The following is a 22,152-nucleotide window of genomic DNA, read 5'->3' as shown; positions in this document are numbered from 1 at the left end:
GTGTCAGGCTCTCCTCTCCTCCCTGTGTCGGGCTCTCCTCTCCTCCCTGTGTCGGGCTCTCCTCTCCTCCCTGTGTCGGGCTCTCCTCTCCTCCCTGTGTCGGGCTCTCCTCTCCTCCCTGTGTCGGGCTCTCCTCTCCTCCCTGTGTCGGGCTCTCCTCCCCTCCCTGTGTCGGGCTCTCCTCCCCTCCCTGTGTCGGGCTCTCCTCTCCTCTCCTCCCTGTGTCGGGCTCTCCTCTCCTCCCTGTGTCGGGCTCTCCTCTCCTCCCTGTGTCGGGCTCTCCTCTCCTCCCTGTGTCGGGCTCTCCTCCCCTCCCTGTGTCAGGCTTTCCTCTCCTCCCAGTGTCAGGCTCTCCTCTCCTCTCCTCCCTGTGTCAGGCTCAGCACTCCGCAGTGTGATGCGCGCACGGACGGATCAGCAGCGGATTCTGCGCTCTCCCCGGGGCTCTGGAGCTGAGGCTGCGCTTTTACGCATCGGTTTTACGCTCAGGATCCACTGTGACCACCCAAAGGACTGAGCCCACAGCCACAATGGTGGCGAAGGATTATCCCTTCTATCTCACCGTCAAGAGAGTCAATTTAACTCTGGAAGTCAAGAGTGCGACTACCAAGAGCATTGAGGTAACAGGAGATGGATGATGAGGGTCTTCTGCTGTCTGTGCGCTCTCACATTAGGAGTATGACCCCTGGGAGCTTTCCCTGGAGAAGGGAAATGAATGAGACTTGCACACTCCATACTATGTTGGATGCTGTCCAGTGTCTGGTTATGTTCATGTCTTTAGGTTCAGGCTGTCTGAAGTCTCCAGTGTAGTCTGTCACTTCTGTGCTGAGGATATTTTGCTACTATGTAGAAGACAATGTTGCTAGTTTGGAGCAATCAGTGCAATATCTGTATCCAATGTCCTCTGTCACATTTGCTTTGTCCTGTTTTGGATCTATAGATACAATGTTATTTACGAATATCAAGAAAATGTAACAACAATTGTGTGTTCTGCTCTGGGAGATGTCCACAAATTTGCAGTGTTCACACTCAGCTAGTGATGAAATGGTTAAATGTTTGTGTTAGCTAGGCAGGTAATGGACACCAGTGAAGTGTCACTCATGTCATGGCAGACTGCAAAACAGAACATTTCCCAACCTGTCTGGACACATCTGTTATGAAGCTTCACCTGTCAGGACACAGAGAATATTCATCCTCTATAGTCTGGGTGGCTTTAATCTAGACCTGTCAGGTATGATAATGGTTATCCATCCCTCGTTATCCCCTCTATCAGTTTTTATTGACTTCTGTCCATACAGAGGTCACTGCCATGGCGATGTTACATAAGGATTGTCACACTTGCATCTGGCGATTACTAACGATAAACCTGCTAATAATACTAATTTCTGTGGATGTGTAGTAACAAATCATTCAGTAACTCCGCTCCCATCTTCATTGGCGTCAGGAAAATTCATGCTGCTTATTTTTTGCAAAAATTTCTGCAACCAAAATTATTTTTTCTTCCCATATTTTGTTTTTGTGCAAAATGTGCCAGGATTTATCGAACTAGTTGCATCAATTTCCGCAATAAATGGATGGAAGAACATCAATCACTTGCTTCTCTCCACGACTTTTACGCTTGAGGGACTTATTTTTCCATTCGGCGCAGTCTTATTAGTCATTTATATTTAGGTTTTAGAAGAAAAAAAACCCATATTTTTTTTATATATATATATATATATTTTTATATATATATAAAAATAATATATTAAACATATATATATATATATATATATATATATATATATATATATATATATATATACATAGATATTCCATTTGGCGCAGTCTTATTAGTCATTTATATTTAGGTTTTAGAAAAAAGCAAACAAAAAAAAAATATATATATATATAAATATATTATATAGTATATGATATATTATAATATATTTCTTATGTTATATAATATATATTATACTATATTTATATATATATATATATAATATATATATAATAATATATAATATAATAATCTAATATATAATATTATATAATATATAATATATTCCATTCGGCGCAGTCTTATTAGTCATTTATATTTAGGTTTTAGAAAAAAAATATATATATATATATATCTATATATCTATCTCTGAAGAGAGATGATAAGATCTTATCTGTAATTATGTTTTCTGGAAACAACCGATCTGATAAAATAGCAGGAAATCGTCTTCAGAGGCGGCAGGTGAAGGATGATCTTACGAGATTCTGATGGGATCTCTTTTTACACTTTATGCATTGAGTGATAGGTTATGCAAGAATCTTCCAGGCGCAGCTGGAGACACCACCAGGCACTGCCTCGCACAAAGCTGCTCATATTAAGATCAAGGCTTTGTGCTGATATCAAGAAATCCAAAGCTGCGGCTCAGTGCCCTGTGTATGTTGCAAAAGTTTTGTTTTCTTACCTTGGAAATGTCCGACATAACTCCAGACGTTTTAAAAAATATTAGTCAAGGCCATGGCGTTGGCCATTGGTTTTAATATCCCCTGATGATGGATACCATACAGCGCTACATTGTAACCAATAGTAGGAGAAAAAACTGTGCAGTGGTTCTTTGCTAATTAGATCATCCATTTCATTGCACCATTTCTTTTTGTTAATACTGTAGAGAATTCAATATTTCCATCCTTTGTGCAGATGATGATTGAAATTTTCCAACCTAACACATCACATTTTTGGCTATCGATCATTTGCTCAAAAATGTAAAAAGATTATCCACTTTGGAAAGTTTTCATGCAATGTGCATGGGCAGCTGAGCAATGACAGAAGCAATCTGTACTTATATCTGTACTGTATTTGGCTTTTTTTGGTGGGAACTTTAGACAGTTCATGATGGACCACAAGTCACTAAGTTCACATGTCTCGTAATCATCCATTAGGCTGGACTCACACAATCGTATTGGATTATTATTATTGTTATTATTTATTATTATGGCGCCATTTATTCCATGGCGCTTTACAAGTGAAAGAGGGTATACGTACAACAATCATTAACAGTACAAAACAGACTGGTACAGGAGGAGAGAGGACCCTGCCCGCGAGGGCTCACAGTCTACAGGAGGAGAGAGGACCCTGCCCACGAGGGCTCACAGTCTATAGGAGGAGAGAGGACCCTGCCCGCGAGGGCTCACATTCTATAGGAGGAGAGAGGACCCTGCCCGCGAGGGCTCACAGTCTACAGGGGATGGGTGATGGTACAATAGGTGAGATCTGATCTGATGCAAATGCATCGGATGCGATGTGCTAATGACCCTCGGATCCTGCTTTGCTGCCAGCGTGAGCCGAGTATCATGCAACTGTGATCCGATCCTGCAATCGGATCACAGCTGCAGAGGAGAGGGAGGGATTAATCTCTCCATCTTCTCCGTTATCAGCTGATGCGATTATCACACTGCACTTGGATGTCATCCAAGTGCTGTCCGATCTTTCACTCGCACCCATAGACTTGTATGGCTGAGAGTGACACAGCTCTTGCAGACAATCGCAGCATGCTATGACTTTTCTCTCATCCAGAATCTGGATGAGAAAAAAGCTGACCATCTGCTCTCCCTCATTGATTAACATTGGTCTGAGTGCAATGCAAGATTTTCTCGCATTGCACTCGTCTGATTCATATGCTCGTGTGAGCGTGCCCTTAGAATGGATCCTGCAGAGATTCGTTGGCCAAAGATGTCTGCCAGATCTGTTTTTTTTAACACTGGAGTCTATGGAGAATGGATCTGATAACGGATTACTATTTATCTTCTATTTGAAATGGATCCTCCATAAACTTCCATGTTAAAAAAAAGCGCATCCAGCAGACATCAGTTATTCAACAATGGACAAAAAAGTTGTGTTTGCACAATTGTTTTCCTAACGGATCTCAGCAAGATCCATTCTAACGGATGATTACTGGACATGGGAACCCAGCCTTACTGATCTGGATCACTGCTGGTAAATCTGAGCTTGGTTTAGGCCCGTGCAATCACTTGTGTTTAGATATTTAGGAAGGACTGTTAGTACCTTGTTCTCACTCTCGCTTGACTTCTTCGTAGGCCTTTTGTATTTCCTTGTCGCCCTGTTTGTACTCCGGGTGCATTGTGCTGGGAACAATGGTTTGTTATGAATTTGGCTTCCATACAGATTGTATGTGCAGTTTCCGAAGCTGAGGGAGAGTTCTCCAGATAACCGAGCCTTGAAAAACTTTGACCTTTGTTTTCTCAGGCACTTCTAGACATGTAGCAGCTGCCAGGATCTCGATGGGATCAACAGGTTTCCTCAGTCTTTTGAAGAGACGTTTACAGCCAAAGAGGCAGCCTTCCAGGTCCGAGGCAGTGGGGGGTTCATCGTTGCAGGCAGGGGGATCCCTGAAGGAACATGCTGCTAAATAATCACATTTTTTTAACACCTACTGCAAAATTCAGGCCGATTTAACACAAAGAGAAAAAGTGTAAATGGCTGCAATAGAAAATGAAAACGCTGAACCCAAAAACGAGCATTTACATGGCATAAATTTGATACAAAGTGGAATGATTGAGCGCTTTTGTGAAGGTCGGATAGGTAGCCGGATAGCCTGCCACCAGGGTCTTCTTAAATCGAGACTAACTAACTAGTCCCAAATGAAAGCCTTAGAGCAACCCCCCAAAAATGCCATTAGCCTGTGTTACGCTCATTATCACTGCAAAGATAAAGCATCTACGGTATATACAGTGTATTCTTGACAAGATTTGTTACCTGCTATGATCGCCCCATCCCGAGCATGCCTAAGCTGGTCGTCTTCCCTAAAAGTGACCGTTCCTATTACCGCTATCTTCTGGGTAACCTTTCACCAGGTCCAAAAGAATATAAGAGAACCCCGAATGCAAAACTTGCATCTAAATCTCAGTTTACATGGGGAGATTTCTGACTGTAACGAGGCGCGATCAACAATGTAACAAGTCGATCGGTGATCGATTAAGGCTACTTTATTGGGCTGATGCAAAGTCTATGATCATTAAGGCTGAGATCACACATCCAGTGATCTTCCATTAGATTGGATCCAGCAGTAATCTCCGTTTTGCAAACACAACTTTTTTGTCCATTTTGAAAAACTTGATTTTTGCAGGATCTGTTTTTTAACATTGGAATCTATGGAAAACAGATCCATTAACTGATTCCTATTTAGTCATTCATTTTTCCTTAATTTGTAAAGAATCAATTTCTTTGTTACTGGATCTCTATTTAGCCTCAATTTTTCTTGCATTTGTAAAGGATCCATTTTCTTCGTGCTAGATCCGTTTCAAATGGAAGATAAATATCAATCAGGTAACGGAGTAGTTTTCCATAGACTCCAATGCTAGAAAAACCGCATCCTGCAAAATCAGTTTCGGATTTTGGCGTGACATTGGCTGAAGATAAGGAGATATGTTGTGCATCTTCTGCGTGTCGGTGCATCTTCCGCGTGTCGGTGCATGTTCCGCGAGTCAGTGCATCTTTCACGTGTCGGAGCATCTTCCTTGTGTCGGAGCATCTTCCTTGTGTCGGTGCATCTTCCTTGCGTCGGTGCATCTTCCTTGTGTCGGTGCATCTTCCTTGTGTCGGTGCATATTACTTGTGTCGGTGCATATTACTTGTGTCGGTGCATCTTCCTTGTGTCGATGCATCTTCCTTGTGTCGGTGCATATTACTTGTGTCGGTGCATCTTCCTTGTGTCGGTGCATCTTACATGTGTTGGTACAGCTTCCGTGTGTTGGTGCATGTTCCGCGTGTCACTGCATCTTCCACGTGTTGGTGCATCTTCCGCGTATCGGTGCTTCTTCCTCGTGTCAGTGCATCTTCCGCGTGTCGGTGCTTCTTCCTCGTGTCAGTGCATCTTCCGCGTGTCGGTGCATCTTCCGCGTGTCGGTGCATCTTCCGCGTGTCGGTGCATCTTCCGCGTGTCGGTGCATCTTCCGCGTGTTGGTGCATCTTCCGCGTGTTGGTGCATCTTCCGCGTGTTGGTGCATCTTACTTGTGTCGGTGCATCTTGCTTGTGTCGGTGCATCTTACTTGTGTCGGTGCATCTTACTTGTGTCGGTGCATCTTACTTGTGTCGCTGCATCTTACTTGTGTCGGTGCATCTTACTTGTGTCGGTGCATCTTACTTGTGTCGGTGCATCTTACTTGTGTCGGTGCATCTTACTTGTGTCGGTGCATCTTACTTGTGTCGGTGCATCTTACTTGTGTCGGTGCATCTTACTTGTGTCGGTGCATCTTACTTGTGTCGGTGCATCTTCGCGTGTCGGTGCATCTTCCGCGTGTTGGTGCATTTTCCTCATGTTGGTGCATCTTCCACGTGTCGGTGCATCTTCCACGTGCCGGTGCATCTTCCACGTGTCGGTGCATCTTCCGCGTGTCGGTGCATCCTGCACAGATCTGTTGATGAAGCTTTTTTTTTTTTCTGTCCTCGCAGGACGTGTCATTCAACAATTTTTTTTTCTGAGAGCGGTAAATAAGGAAAGGTCAGGTTCAGCATTTTTCTGTTACATACTGTCCACGCTATTAATAGGGTAATTATAGAGCTGGGAGCGCTCTGCCATTTACTCACATCACAGGCCTCACTTCTGCCTTGCACAACTCATCGTTCATTACCTCGGGGTTCTCCTTTTATGTTATAATAATCATTGCTCATACGCTATGTCCTATCCTACAACGAGATGACGAATCCTAACAGCTGTCTATACACGGACGGCAAGTCCTACACCATTAATCAACGTAATGAACACGTCTCAGAAATGCCTTATACTGATGTTTTAATTACAAAGAAGTCTATATAAATTCCTTTTCTTCAGACTGCTCCATTTTTTTGCCCATCCAAGATAGTCATGCCATGCAGACATCATGGTTGCGGCACGTACTACGGCTCCGGACAGGTTCCCCGTGTTACTGACATATAATGAGGTGCTAATAATCTTGGGGTTCAGGGAGGCCATATGGCTACAAAATTGTCCTAATTTTTTTTTGGCAAACTGTCTTGTAAAGTCTCTGGTTAGATGTGCACCCCTAGTTATCACAGCACTGAGCTCCATACCCTGCGAGTTGTATGGAGCTCTGACACTGTACACATAGAAGTGTATACTGTATCTCTGTATACAGCTAATGTGCTGCCATCTTGCCTCCTGCAAACAGCACTATGTGGATTAACAAACCTGACATTCACCGTCTGAGTACAGTCTGTGATGACCAGACCGTCCGCTGGTCTTTTGGCCTAATCTCAGCAGCGTCATATGTGCCTATACAAAACAGGGCACCCACTGCCGGTCCGGACATTGTAAAAATAATATATTGTTACGGTCGTTGAGGGGCGGCGAGCGTCCGGGAGTGAACTCACTAGGCCGTACACCAGATTCCCCCTGAGAAGCTAACCTAGAGCCAACCCCTATACAGGGATTGTCAGGGGCAGCCCCCAGGGGCCTAAATTCACGACTGCCAGGACCAGTGGAGTTGACTTTCACGGACTGGTGAGTCTCTGATGTCCGGTTCGGGTGTGCTCAGAAGTGGCAGCACGGATCTGAAGACTCCGACGTGGCCACACAGAGGTGGTAGCTCAGAAGTGGCAGCACAGATGTGAAGACTCAGACGAGACGGCATGGAGTTGGAAGCTCAGATGTGGCAGCACGGAGGTGGTAACTCGGACGTAGCAGCACGGAGGTAGTGGCAGCAAGCAAGCTCTAAGAAGAGACACAGGTTAGCGGAACAAAAAACTGGTACAAGGACATGAAACACTGAACTAGACATAGTAGTGAGTATGGGACATGAGAAATAGCAACGCACAGGATAGGCAACGTTTCTCAGGCGCCTCCCCTAAGGGGAGGTAGTCTTAAATACCTTCAAAGAGATAGTTAACCTCAGGGGTCACTTCCGGGTAATAGGATGCCGGCCCTTTAAGAAAGGGATTGTGGCCGAATGCGCACCCTATGGGTACTCACAGAAGGCCTGCGTGTAGCATGGAAGCAGGGAGAGGCTGTGGCAGGCTCTGGGGCATGATCCGGGACGCCTCGGACAGGTGAGAACGATACCACCATCGAGGCATGAGAGCGGCGGGAGTGTGCAGGGGTGCCGGGCGCTACACATATCATAGATGAATATCAGTTTAAATTGGAGGGGGTCCGGATGCTGGAACCCCCTTAATTGCTAAAATGAAGGAGCAAGAGTGCTCAGCTGAATCTGCCTCATAGACTTTTTCGTCTTGGAGGAAATTAGCACTGGTCTGAGCAGGTATTCATTTTCCTGATTGTTGGGGGGTCTCAGCACCCGGACCACCACCATTTAAACCAGTTGTGTGTGTAATGTGTGACTTGTAATCTCCATCTTTCCGGTAGACCGCTCAAGGTAAACACCGCCTGTAATTTCTCCACTCGGGAGCCTGGGGTCAGAGTCCTTGGGCAAATTGATTAAGACTGACCTAATTTCACATACGACTTCAAGTAACTTTCTGCTCATTACTTACTGGTTACGGATGATCGGAGCGGCTCTTAAACCAGCAGAGCAATAGTATGTACTGGTTGTCCAGCTGATAACCCCCCCACACGCCCATCCAAATCAACCCCCTTCAAGAGACAGGGACCACCCTAAAATACAAACAGTACATTCAACCGTATTTATTAGATCTAAACTAACCGGGTCATTGCTGAGGACACGAATTTCCATCAGGACCTGGACAACTGTAATCAATAACAGCATTGACGGGGGAGATTTCACCAGTTGCCAATTAGCTGTTTTGCTCTTATGACTGCTCAATACAAATTAGATCATTTTTTAATTGATTATATTCTTTTTCAAATGTAATTTCATAGCATAGACCGATATTTTCCAAAATATTGGCCCCAATGCTCCAAAAGTACAAATACCAGCAGGCCAGTCAGGATTCTCTGGTCTCAGAATAGGCCGGAAAGCTTCTTGTGACACCAATCTTTGATGCCAGTAGTTTATTTGAGCTGCCGCCCTGACAGAAGAGTCGGCTTCTTTAATGTGTGTGTAATATATACGTGTGCGTTATGTAATCTTTGTTTCATGTTGAAATAGAATATGCTGGTACTATAGAAACAATAATGTCTGGAGCGCGTAGAGCTGAGGAAAACCACCAACGGGAATCCTACTATCTGTCTTGCTAAATTAAGGTGTTCTTTATTTTTTTCTTTTTACTTCTAGATTTCTTTATTTTGATGTATCAATAAGAATTCTACATTTATTTAATTCTTTCTATTGTTTGGATAATCTGTAAATTATGGCATTAGTTATTCACTGCAACTAGGTTGCCCCATTGTGATACATTACATAATCTTGTATCATACTTTTTCCAATGGTTTTGGGCATGCAATATCACAGGGCAACCCAAAGGTGTCTTTGTTCCCATAGTCTCTGTTGAGATCACATTTGTAATGATTGTGTACGATGGGAAAAGCTACAAGCATAGCCATAGGTTTCTGACAACCTAATGGAAGCCAAAAGAGTATTCTTTAGGCCATTGTCGGGTTGGTATACGTTATATAGTAAAACAATGTATACCATTCTGTACACTTTTTTCTGTTTACAATGGATGTCAATGGATGTTGGTCCTAAAGGAATCCCTGATATATACTGTATATATCAAAGGAACATGATGGGAACATAGCTTCAACCTGCAAATTTTAGTAGACTTTGCAACTTGTAGACTGAAATAGTTTGTAACTGTCATGAGCCATGGTGCCAGTTATAAGTTACATTTTAGAAGTGACATCGTCAATGTATCTGCACAAGGTAGATTTACATATAAGCTGAAACTTGGTGAGTATGCTGATATAACTAAAAGAACTAACAAATCAATATTGGAACAAATCAAACCAGACATGTCACTCAAAGCAAGGATCGCTAAGCTATGACTTGACAACTTTGGAAACCTCATACAAAGAGAGCAATCACTGGAGAAAGACATCATGGGCTGAGGAATAGAAGGAACAAGGCAGAGAGGAAGTCCGGCATGCCAATGGCTTGATACAATCAAGATAATGGGGAAGACCCCGGTTGACCTATCTAAGCAGAGAAGACTCTGGTGGAGAAGGCCCTGGTGAACATATCTAGGCGGAGAAGACCCTGGTGGCATATCCAGGTGAAGACCCTGGTGGAGACATCTAGGCGGAGAAGACCCTGGTGGACTTATCAAGGCGGAGAAGGCCCTGGTAGACATATCTAGGCGGAGAAGACCCTGGTGGAGATATCTAGGCAGAGAAGACCCTTGAGGACATATCTTTGTGGAGAAGACCCTGGTGGACCTATCTAGGCAGTACAAGATCGATTTCCCTACAGAGAAATTATCCATTAAGTTGCCATGGCTCGAGATTGAGCTGAAGGCCCTAAGAAAACAAAACAAATCCATAGTAAATGATGAATAAGCATAGTCGAAGAAAAAAATCCATACAGATGGGTTACGGTATGTGTGTATTTAATACGTCTAGGATGTGTTGATCATAAGTAATTGGAAAATATATAGGTATTTTTAGTTGATATCTTTTCAATACAACAAATCTCTATAAAAAGATGCAAAAATGAAGGTGTAAATTGTGGAACTGATTCTGAGGGCACCGTTCCCATGCTGTGCCTCCAGATCTAGAAGATATGTCTACACGCCCTAACCTCCTCATGCCTTGGGGCGATTACCTCTCTTCAGTGTAACTCTCAGACAAAGAAGATATAGAGGAATTTTAATTGTTCATGTATTCTAGAAGGCGTGTATACATAGTGAACATATTTGGAGTCACCTAAATGATGAGTGTAAAGATTGCTAAAAATACTGTAATCACAGTCCAACAGAAAACATAGAAGAGGTCACAATATTTTTTTGTCCAACCAATTTCCCGCCATGTGTATGGAATCTAGCTACAGTTGAACCTTTTTCAGAACCACAAGCAAGATGGCACCAGGCATTATAAATGGGGGGTTCCAACTTGAGCTGAGACCCCTTCGTCACTCCACATCTTACATGGCTGTAAATTTGCTACATGTGACCTTGATGATGAGGATTTAGCCTGGAAATGAAAGGAGTAATATAGTTGTCCTCACTTTTTGTTAAAGTCTCCATGTTTATTAGAAAAAAAGTTGATGGACTGACCATCTAAAGTGTATATGGTCTTACCGACTGTCCTCCGACAGATTATGTAAGGTGACCAAAGGGTTTTCCTTAGGATAGGTCATCAATGTCTGGTTGGCGGTGGTGTGGGGTGTCGGTCCCTGGCCAATCAGCTGATGTCGGTTCTGGTGGTGGCAGCCGAAAGTGCTTAGTTCTGGAGCTGCTCCGTCCTCTGATAGCTGCTGGGTAATGCACATCCGCCTCCTATTCAAAGCATTACCTGGCTGCAGCCACTACCAGTTGATGAGGCAGCTCCGGACTGAGCATTTCTGGCCACCTGCTGCCGGTACTGAGAAGAGCTAATCACGGGGGTGCAGTGTCGGACCCCGGACAATCAGACATTGATAACCTATCCATAAGGGCCCCTTACAGGCGTCCATTTATCGTGCGTTCGCATGTGCGATCGCACCCGCCCCCATCGTTTGTGCATTACGGGCAATTCATTGCCTGTGGCGCACAAAGTCGTTAACCCCCGTCACACGTACTTACCTCCCGAATGACCTCGCTGTGGGCGGCGAACATCCTCTTCCTGAATGGGGAGGGACGTTCGGCGTCACAGCGACGTCACACAGCGGCCGGCCAATAGAAGCGGAGGGGCGGAGATGAGCAGGACATAACATCCCGCCCACCTCCTTCCTTCCGTATTGCCGGTGGGACGCAGGTACGGTGTTGTTAATCGTTCCCGGGGTGTCACACGGAGCGATGTGTGCTGCCTCGGGAACGATGAACAACCAGAGCACAGAAGGACGATCGATTTTTTTTTTTTTTTTTTTTTTTTTTTTTGAAAATGAGCGACGTGTCAACGAGCAACGATAAGGTGAGTATTTTTGCTCGTTCACAGTCGCTCGTAGCTGTCACACGCTACGATATGTCAAACGATGCCGGATGTGCGTCACCAACGACGTGACCCCGACGACATATCGTTACATATATCGTAGCATGTAACGGGCCCTTAAGGAGTGGACAACCCCTTTAAGGTCTGATCTGCTGACTCAAAAGTTTATCCCTCTTCTAATCTCTGAGGACTAACCAGGGATGTCCTATAAGTTCAGGTGCATCGACATCATGTAGGTGGCTACATAACTACAGCGTGATACATGGATACGTACATAACAAGAACGGGTTTCATAACTCCCCGCTTTGATTGATGCTATCTCATGTTCTTGCCGTTCGCTGTGGTTTTGGATTTCTGACAAGTTATGAGACTCCACTCTTAGGATTCTGTGAATTCGGGGCCAATTTTGCCAGTAGCAGACTAATAAAGTAAGGTCTTCTGGCGGAAAGCCATAGAAAATGTTGACTTACCTTTCCGATTGCTGAATGTATTCGATATCTTGTAGGTTACGTTCAGACTAATAGGTTGGCAAGATGTAACATCTGGGAATAATAATGCTCTGTTTGATTTCTTTGACCCCCGTGTGATTTGGGGGGGGTAATAGTTTTGTCATAAATTACGGGTAATGTATGTTTTCTGGCAGCAGGAAGTTCAGATTGCAGTCAAATGTTCTCGAGAATTAGAAAAGCGCTATACGGATACAATTTGCATGAATGTAAAGGTTCAGGTCACACAATTTCCTCCAGTTCCTGGGACTTCTGTAGGTGCCAGCTGTAGGGTATGTGCTGTGCAGTAGTGAATATGAGCATACAAAAGGGTTGTGTGAGGTTAGCAAAACATGGCTGACTTTTTTCCTGAAACAGTGCCACTCTTGTGCGCAGGCTGCATCTGGTATTGCAGCTTAGCCCTATTAAAGTGAATGGTGAGGAGCTGCAGTACCACTTATAACCAATAGTCAAAGGTGTCGCGGCTCCTGGATCTGAGCTCCAATACCATACAAGGCCCATGGACGAAAACAGTAAATGGATCCTTGAAAACTCATAGAACCCCTATTGGAAGGGTCATATTTTATTCCCCCCGGATAGTGTGCTTCAGCAAATATAACCTCTGCGTAATGGACATGAAGAGTAATAATACATGCCTATAATAAGGCACTATCCATAGAAGTATAAAAATGGAGACGAGACTTGAGGCAGTAGAGGTGATAGTAAACATTAAAGAGGACCTGTTAAAAAAAATGTAGTTAAATACCTTGTAAAAATCCCCGACCTCCCCTGATCCTGACACACTTTTCCATTTTGCGCTGCGTCGCTCCATTGCAGAGATATCCACATTTGTTGCTTTTGGAGCGCAGTATGTGAAATTTCTGCTTGCAGACCAGCTGGGTGTTTCTTCAGAGTCTGTGCACTTTCACCCCTCCCTCCCAGGTGCTGCCAATCACAGCGTAGCAGTCTATCAGTCTCAGATTTCGACTAGCTGTGATTGGCAGCATCTGGGTGGGAGGGGTGAAAGCGCACGCCCACAGAGAAAACTGTAAAGAAATGCCCAGCTGGTCTGCACGTAGAGATTTCACATACTGCGCTGCAAAATCATCAAATGTGAATATCTCTGCAATGGAGCGACGCAGCGCAAAATGGAAAAGAGCGGCAGAATCAGGGGAGCTCAGGGATTTTTATTACAAGGGATTTAACTTTTTTTCTTTTTTTAAGTGACAGTTTCTCTTTAACACTAGAAGTCCCAAGAATTTCGAGCTCCATAGGGTTCCAATAGTAGAAATGTCAAATGACCCCTCTCTGGGACTTCAAGTGTTAAAGCTTGGAGGGCCATATTTGTACATGGAGTGGTAGATTCATATCCTCGACTGAAGTGTGCACTCAGTTCTCCTGAGGATGCATCATGGGTACCATATGCTTTACCATCATCCTTATATATAAATATCATAGTTATTCACTGCCCCCATAACTCAGACTTTGACTTTGGCCCCAGGCGAGGAGCATGAAGACTTTCTTCTCCGTACAGACACTGACTCACAAACCGCCTAAACCCACTTCAAAGCCCGCACTCTTACTTCTGGGACTCGGCGGTAGCTTTCTGAAGATGTTATTTAAGACATCAGCAAATGTAGTCAGAAGCCTGTGATCTGTTTATTAGAAAAGTCAGACACAACTCCGTGTCCATAAAGGAACATTGCAGTCCTGCAACACGATACCCAAAAACGATGACCCAAAAACTAAGTCTGACGCCTCTTCTGACCTGTCTGTTTTAGTAATTACTTGCATTCCCCCTGACATAACAACTGTGGATCATCTTGTCTTATACTTGTTTGTTGTGTCGTTCCTCTGTTGTTCCTCCTACAAGTTCGTAAATAACTTGACTACAGAGTGTTACCATTCTCTTTGTAAAAGGGGCATCTCCTGACACCTGCAATGCCAGACTATGAAAGAAAACAGGTCCCCCTTATAACACCCGGTTGTCAATTTATTCATACATTTCCAGGAGGAACAGCTGAGGAATTGGACAATGTGGAGCTCTAAGACAAAATGTTGCAGAATTGTTATTGAATTATGATTACGTGTATTTAGTAACAGATGTGTCAGAGCTTTGTTACTTTTTTATTTTTAGAACTTGTCATTGTGTTGTTCCTCTGTTACTCTTCATGGAAATATATGATCAGATTACGGATTGCGTGCTACCATTCACCTTGTCCGTGAGTTGTTGTATCCTAACTTGGCCGACGCTGTCAACACTGACTAAACTATGAAAAGGCAACATCTACATAGTTACTTAAGTTGAAAAAAGACGTATGTCCATCTAGTTCAACCTCCCTCCACCAGCTCTACATTTTGTCATTAAATAATTTATAACCCACAATGTTGTTTACTGAGGAAATCATCCGCCCTGATATAAAGCTGTTATAGTATCTGACATTACTACCTCTTGTGGTAGTGTATTCCACATTCTGACTGCTTTAAATGTAAAGAACCCTTTCCTGTTTAGTTGCTATAGTATCTACCATTACTACCTCTTGTGGTCGGCATTCCACATTCTCACTGCTCTAACTGTAAAGAACCCTTCCTATCTAGTTGCTATAGTATCTGCCATTACTACCTCTTGTGGTCGGCATTCCACATTCTGACTGCTTTAAATGTAAAGAACCCTTTTCTATTTAGTTGCTATAGTATCTAACATTACTACCTCTTGTGGTCGGCATTCCACAGTCTCACTGCTCTAACTGTAAAGAACCCTTTTCTATCTAGTTGCTATAGTATCTGCCATTACTACCTCTTGTGGTCGGCATTCCACAGTCTGACTGCTCTACCTGTAAAGAACCCTTTCCTATTGAGCTGCTGGAATCTCTTTTCTTTCACTTGCAGTGAGTGCCCCCTTGTCCTTAGTATTGTCTTTAGGAGGAATAAGTCATGAGCCAGCCCTTTATATTGACCACACATGTATTTATACATATAAATGAGATCTCCTCTGAGACGCCTGTTTCCCACCTCTCATCATACGGGCGGCCTCCATTCCTTGTAATAATCTAGTCACCGCCTTTGAACTGACTCTAACTTCTGAGTGTCCTTTTTAAAATGTGGAGCCCAAAACTGGATCCCATATTCCAGATGTGGCCTTACCAGTGATTTATAGAGGGGTACCAATACATTGGGATCACAGGATCTAATCTCCTTTTTTATACACCCTAGAATTTTGTTTGCTTTAGCAGCTGCTGCCTGACATTGAGTGCTGCTGCTTAGTTACTTGTAACCAGAATCCCCCGGTCTTTCTCCTGTTCTGTAGTCCTGATTTTATTCCATTTATTATATACGCAGCTATAGGATTACTCCGTCCTAGGTGCATTACTTTACATTTATCAGCATTAAATCTTATTTGCCAAGTATCTGCCCATTCTGACATCTTATCCAGATCGTTTTGTAATAATGGACTATCAAGGTTCGTTTTTAATATTCTACATAGTTTGGTGTCGTCATCAAAGACTGACACTTTAGTATCAATCCCATTCACAAGGTCATTAACAAAGAGATTACAAATCTAGTTTCTAGTTTAATTAGATATTTCCAGCAGAAAATGTGCCGTATAATTGCTAATTGTTGGGGAATACTCTCAGGACAGGTGACTGCTCTTCTTGAAATCATCTCCGTGACTAGATGCCTTTTCCAGGAGGCATAAAAGAGGGACTGTACAATGCACGAACGCTCAGACTAGTTATTTTAGCATTTCCTAAAAGACATTTTTGGGCATTTCTGCACGTTCCTATTAGCAGGACACCACTACATTACGTTGTAGTCACAGTATTGTAGATTATCACTTTGTGACTTTTTCTTTTATAAGTCACTGTGATGCTTGTCACTACTTACGGATAGTGGAGATGGAAGGGTAGTCAGGCAAGCCGAGGTCAGGAAACAGGAGGACACGATAGAATACAGGGAGTAAACAGAAACACCGTCAAGGCACAGGCTGAGGGTCAGAATTCAGGGAGCAGACAGAGACGTGGTCAGGTAACAGTCCGAGGTCAGAAGCCAGGAGGTAATGACAAGAACAGAGAGGAGTCAAACAATGGTCCGGGGTTAAGAAACTTAGATCAGAACACAAGAACAAACAAGACAAGAGTACAACTGCAGAACCAGAGAGTACGACTGGCGAGGTTCTGGGAGAGCATGCTCAATAATGAAACAGAGCAATTACCAGGAAGGTGGAACACCTGAGTAATCAGCATCTCCCAGAACCTGCATGGAATCCTGTGCTGTCAATCAACCTGCCAGCTAGTGCTCAAAGAAACACAGCAGAGCATCTCCAAATGCAAGATGCTCTGCACAAAGGAAATATGTCACTGCCGGCTCTGTAGTTCAGGAAGGCGCAGCAGAGCATTGCCTGTGTGCAAGATGCTCTGCACAGAGGAATAATGTCACTGCCGGTCCATAATTCAGGAAGGCGCAGCAGAGCATCACCTGTATGCAAGATGCTCTGCACAGAGGAATAATGTCACTGCCGGTCCATAATTCAGGAAGGTGCAGCAAAGCATCACCTGTATGCAAGATGCTCTGCACAGAGGAATAATGTCACTACCGACTCCATAATTCAGGAAGGCACAGCAGAGCATCACCTGCGTGCAAGATGCTCTGCACAGAGGAATAATGTCACTGCCAGCTCCGTATTTCAGGAAGGCACAGCAGAGCATCACCTGTGTGCAAGATGCTCTGCACAGAGGAATAATGTCACTGCCTGTCTATAATTCAGAAATGTGCAGCAGAGCATCACCTGTATGCAAGATGCTCTGCACAGAGGAAACATGTCACTGCTGGCTCCGTAATTCAGGAAGGCACAGCAGAGCATCACCTGTGTGCAAGATGCTCTGCACAGAGGAATAATGTCACTGCCAGTCTATAATTCAGGAAGGCACAGCATCACCTGCGTGCAAGATGCTCTGCACAGAGGAATTGTGACAGTCACATTATGATTTAATTTTATTTTATTTTTTTCTTGCACGGCTTTGATCGCTTGTACCCCTATCCTAATAATCTTCAATGGTCATTAACCCATTCCCATTCTCATTTTTTTTTTCTAAACGGATCACATACTGACATTCATTTTGTGTAGTGACCGCGCTCGATAAACTCCGCGCCATCGCTTGCCTGTGAAGTAAGTGACGACCTTCATATTTTTTTTATGACCCCTTTTTCTCTGAAAATGTGTGAGCTTCTGACCTTCGCAGATGAAGCAAGAACTATTTTGCCATCTTGACAGCTGGTGGAGCGTAAAGTACAAAGCAGAGAGCCGCACTATTGTGCCGCACCTGGACTGAGACGGTGAATCCGTGGTAATGTTATCCAGGTCACTGGCTCTTGTCTTCGCAGCACAATAGGAGCGGGTCGGAGTGCGGCTCGTCTTTCTTTTAGGAAGCCAAATCAAACTTGACTTTCAGTGGAGGGTGCTCTCCAGCCGAGTGTGGTAATTAGCGGTCTGTGGGTGGTCTGTGCGCGGAAATTCAATACAGCGCTAATCAATAGTATGGGAAAACAATTCAACATGACCTGACAGCCCCGAGTAGACTCTTCCATCACAATCAGTATGACCCATGGATCCAGCGCTAAAATCCCTGCTACAATATTACGCCCTAGTAGTGAGAGGGTGCTGGAATGTCTAAACTTTCATAATTTTGCAATAAATTGCAAAACAAAAAAAAGAATACAGTACTGTTCTCCAAAAGAGGACCATCCCTGCCCATGGGCTGCGTTTGGTAATTGCACTTCAGCTTCATTTATTTGAAAAGCAAGCTGCAATACCAGGCACGGCCATTAAACAAGAGTGGTGCTGTTTCAAGGTGTCCTAACCTCAAACACCCCCTTAAAGTCCTGTTGCATTCAGCTTTTGGTATTGGGATGAGCGAACTGCTCGATGCTCAGGTGCTCGTTAAGCCTAACGAGCATTTTGATGATTGGGTGCTTGGTACTCCTTTACAGAATAAAATGGAAGTCAATAGGGAACTTGAACCTTTTTCTCAAAAAATGCTAGTTTCCCATTGACTTCCATTATACTCTGTAAACGAGCACCTGAGCATCAGCTTAACCAGTACCTGAGCACCGAGCAGTTTGCTAATCCCTATTAATGCTTCAATCCTTACTGAGTCTAGGGAAGTAATAATGCTTAATAATTAATAATAAACAGATCCTTTGCCTGAAGTCACACAGCATAGAGGCGGTTTGTCCAGCAGGAGGAGGCGGCACTGGGTGGGAATAGAGCTGGAGTGACGGAGGCATCAAATCTACAAATAGATCTTTAGCCTCATTTGCATATCAGTTTTAACACTGATTTCTCAGAATCAGAGGAATGGACTGGACATGTAAAGGTATTGCTGGACTTGGCTTTGAAAGAGTTACATGCACTTATAAATAGTTTGGGAGGTGAAATCCTGCTGACCTTTTCCCTTTAAAAATGGTCAACGTCTTTCCATACAATCAGGGTCTGCCATCAGCTGACATGGATGTTTGATCTGATTCATCCTTTCTACACTAATGTGTACGACCACCTGAAACCTCAAACACATGGGATTAAAGGATGATTTGGGCAGTATTTATCGACAATTAGATTTGTATGTGGAGAGTTGGTGACTATCTGTTGACAAATGGTGTTTGAATTTAAGCGCCTGAACCTCTTGTTTTCAGAGGATCCAAGCTTCCATGAGGCCAATGTTATCTCTCTTGACTTCCACCATACACACAGGAACGTTTGGCTGCATGTGCCTGTGTTTTCTATGCCAAACCCGCTACCACAATCATCTCGATGCGACTTGTCTTCCCCCTAAACAAAAGGATCAGAAGCTGAAATTCAATAGGCGGCGTCCTTCCCTTCTCTGTCATCTTCCAAGGACAATTGGAAGGTTGCATACACGTTAGATGACCACCTGAAACCTCAAACACATAGGATTAAAGGCTGATTTGGGCAGGATATATCGGCGATTAGATTTGTATAGGGGAGTTGGTGATTCTCCTTCGTCAAATGGTGTTTGAATTTAAGCGCCTGAACCTCTTGTTTTCAGAGGATCTAAGCTTCCATGAGGCCAATGTTATCTCTCTTGACTTTCACCATACACACAGGAACGTTTGTCTGCGTGCGCCTGTGTTTCCTATGCCAGAGTCACTACCACAATTATCCAGATCCACCTCTGAACTAAAGGATCAGCTGCTGAAATTCAACAGGTCGGCTCCTTCTCTTCTCTGTCATCTATTGGGGACAGTGGGGAGGCTCCGTACACGATAGATGAGCGGCCAATCCAGCCGAAATCAGTGGGTACAGACAATGTTTATCCAATGTGTATGGAGCCTCTAGTTTTACCAACAATAAAAAACTGTTAAGAAAACGAAACATTTCCAGTGACGTCCGGCCTCCATTTACTCCGACCTGATAAGTCATGTTAAGAGATAATAGATCACACGTGGAAGTTTGACTTTCTTTACTCTTGATAAGTGAAGCATCCACCAATCGCTCCTGTTTGTGAAGCGGAAACATTGGATTTGATAAGTTTCTACAATCGCATCCTCCTTTTTGTCTCCACTTTCAGGTAGTCATTATATATCATTTACTAATCAAGCGAAAATTCAGAGACTAAAGAGTATGTGAAGACGTAAATGATTTGGTGCAGAAATTTCTGCATCTCTTGGCAAAAAAGTGTGTTTTCGTCACACATTTTTGGTGCAGATTTTTCCCACTCAGTATGGGTGAAATCAATTGAGATCCTGCAGATTTAAATCTGCAATTAGGAAATAATCTACGTGAGCATGACACTTCACTGATAAATCTGAACTCAAAAACGCTGTAAATCTGTAACATGTGAACACAGCCTTAGGCTAGGTTCGCACACTGCGTCTTTTTGACGCTGCGTTTTTGTGCGTTTTTGGCCGCTAAAAACGCACCTGCGTCGAAAACGCATCAAAAAACGCATGCGTTTTTGCCGCGATTTGGTGTGTTTTTGGCTGCGTTTTGCTGCGTTTTTGATCTCTGCGTTTTGCTGCGTTTTTCCAATGCATTGCATGGGGGGAAAACGCAGAAAAACGCAGAAAAGAACTGACCATGTCCATTTATTTTTTTTAATTCAAAAACGCAGGTAAAAAAAACAGATGTGTGCGGACAGCAAAAATGAAAACTCATAGAGTTTACTGGGGAAGCTATGTCCTGCAGTTTTGAGGCCAAAAACGCACCCGAAAAACGCGCAAAAACGCCGCGAAAAACGCACTGTGCGCACATAGCCTTAATGCACAATATAAAAATCTTAGAATTGAGAAGAAAGGATAGACCTGGGAAAGGGGAAATAAGAAGGACATTATCCCATTGTTACATCTGCAGGAGATCCCAGGTTCCGGAGGTCTTTACTCTGATCGCTGCTTCCATTCACAGATCTCAGCTGGAATCAGATCTACAGCCGCATGTACAAATCCTAAATCTTTTCATTCAGGACAAAGTAAAAAAAAAAGTGACGCAAGTGACACCAGCGCCTTTATTACTCTCTTGGAAGTACAATGTTGGCATGCTGAAAGAACGTCTGTAGATCTGTAGGTTTCCCATACCAGTCATTTTAAATCTGTGGATTTCCAGCCGTCGCCAACTACAATTCCGACCACGTCATAATATCTGATGATTTCAGAGCACTCAGGAAAGGTAGTTTCATAACAGCCGGAGACCTGGATGGTCAGAATCTACTTGTGTTGTACATATTTATAGAGGGAGGAAGGAAGGTATCCAGCAATTTGGAATCGTCATAAAACCATTCGTTTATACAAAAAAGTTAAAATCGCAAAACATGGTAGAAAAAAAATCAAAAAGAGTTACATAGGGACAACATAGTCCGAAACGCGTGTGTTTCATTATGTCCTTAGTCTTTGTATACAAAGACTAAGGACATAGTCCGAAATGCGTTTCTTTATGCTGTCCCTATGTAACTCTTTTTGATTTTTTTTCTACCATGTTTTATGAAGATTCCGAATTGCTGGATCCCTTCCGTCCTCCATCTGTTCCCTGTTGACACTATGAGAATTCTCTGCAACAGACTTCATTACAAACCGGTGAGCTGACTATATTCCTGTCTCCCATATATTTGTAGAGGACCCTCAAAATGCAATCAGTGGGGCCAACGGTAAACACCTAAATATGGTTTCTGTAGGGATATAAGTGCCTTAAGAAAACTCAAATAAACCCAGAGAAGGAATGCAAACTTGTGTTTTTTGGGGGAGGGGGTCAATCTAAAGTGGACAATAGACAGTGATCTCTCCAATCCAGAAGAAGTTAGCCAATATCCGAAAAATCTGGCGTTGTTTAACTCGTCTTCGATCAGTAGAATCTGCATGAATCAACCCTCACGCTACTCATATACTAGTGATTCATATGGGTCTGTGACTAATGCCATATTAAAAGGGGGCTATGACGATCAACTATGCAATACTACCCCAAAAATAAGCCCTAGCAGAATTTTTCATGCTTTTAAAATATATTTCCTACTCCAAAATTAAGCCCTAATTGTGGTTCCTTTTTGCGTACCATACCAATAGTATCCTGAAATAGAGCGTATACAACCCTTTCAGGATACGTAACTTTTATTGCTGTATGTTGCCCCGTTGTGTTGCTGTAAGCACCGGAAAGTTTATAGTAATGCGCCGCCTGTTAATGCAAAATGAA

At 43.5% G+C, this 22,152-nt stretch overlaps 1 protein-coding gene across 3 annotated transcripts in view; it reads left to right on the top strand.

Annotated features, from left to right (window-relative positions):
• Positions 1-22,152, top strand: part of ARHGEF3 (Rho guanine nucleotide exchange factor 3) — a 354,608-nt gene that overhangs the window by 297,957 nt on the left and 34,499 nt on the right. The window contains exon 1 of one of the 3 annotated variants that reach the window (XM_075321323.1): positions 393-620. The exons of the other annotated variants lie outside the window; for them this stretch is intronic. Coding sequence (XP_075177438.1) covers positions 531-620 — 90 coding nt within the window. The 5' untranslated portion in view covers positions 393-530. Of the gene's footprint in view, positions 1-392; positions 621-22,152 lie in introns of those variants that run through there. 3 annotated transcript variants of the gene reach the window in all.

Source organism: Anomaloglossus baeobatrachus, chromosome 8 (genome assembly GCF_048569485.1).
Source record: "Anomaloglossus baeobatrachus isolate aAnoBae1 chromosome 8, aAnoBae1.hap1, whole genome shotgun sequence".
NCBI lineage: Eukaryota > Metazoa > Chordata > Amphibia > Anura > Aromobatidae > Anomaloglossus > Anomaloglossus baeobatrachus.
The sequence above is the reverse complement of the archived record's forward strand: the minus strand, read 5'-3'. Positions and strand labels throughout refer to the sequence as shown.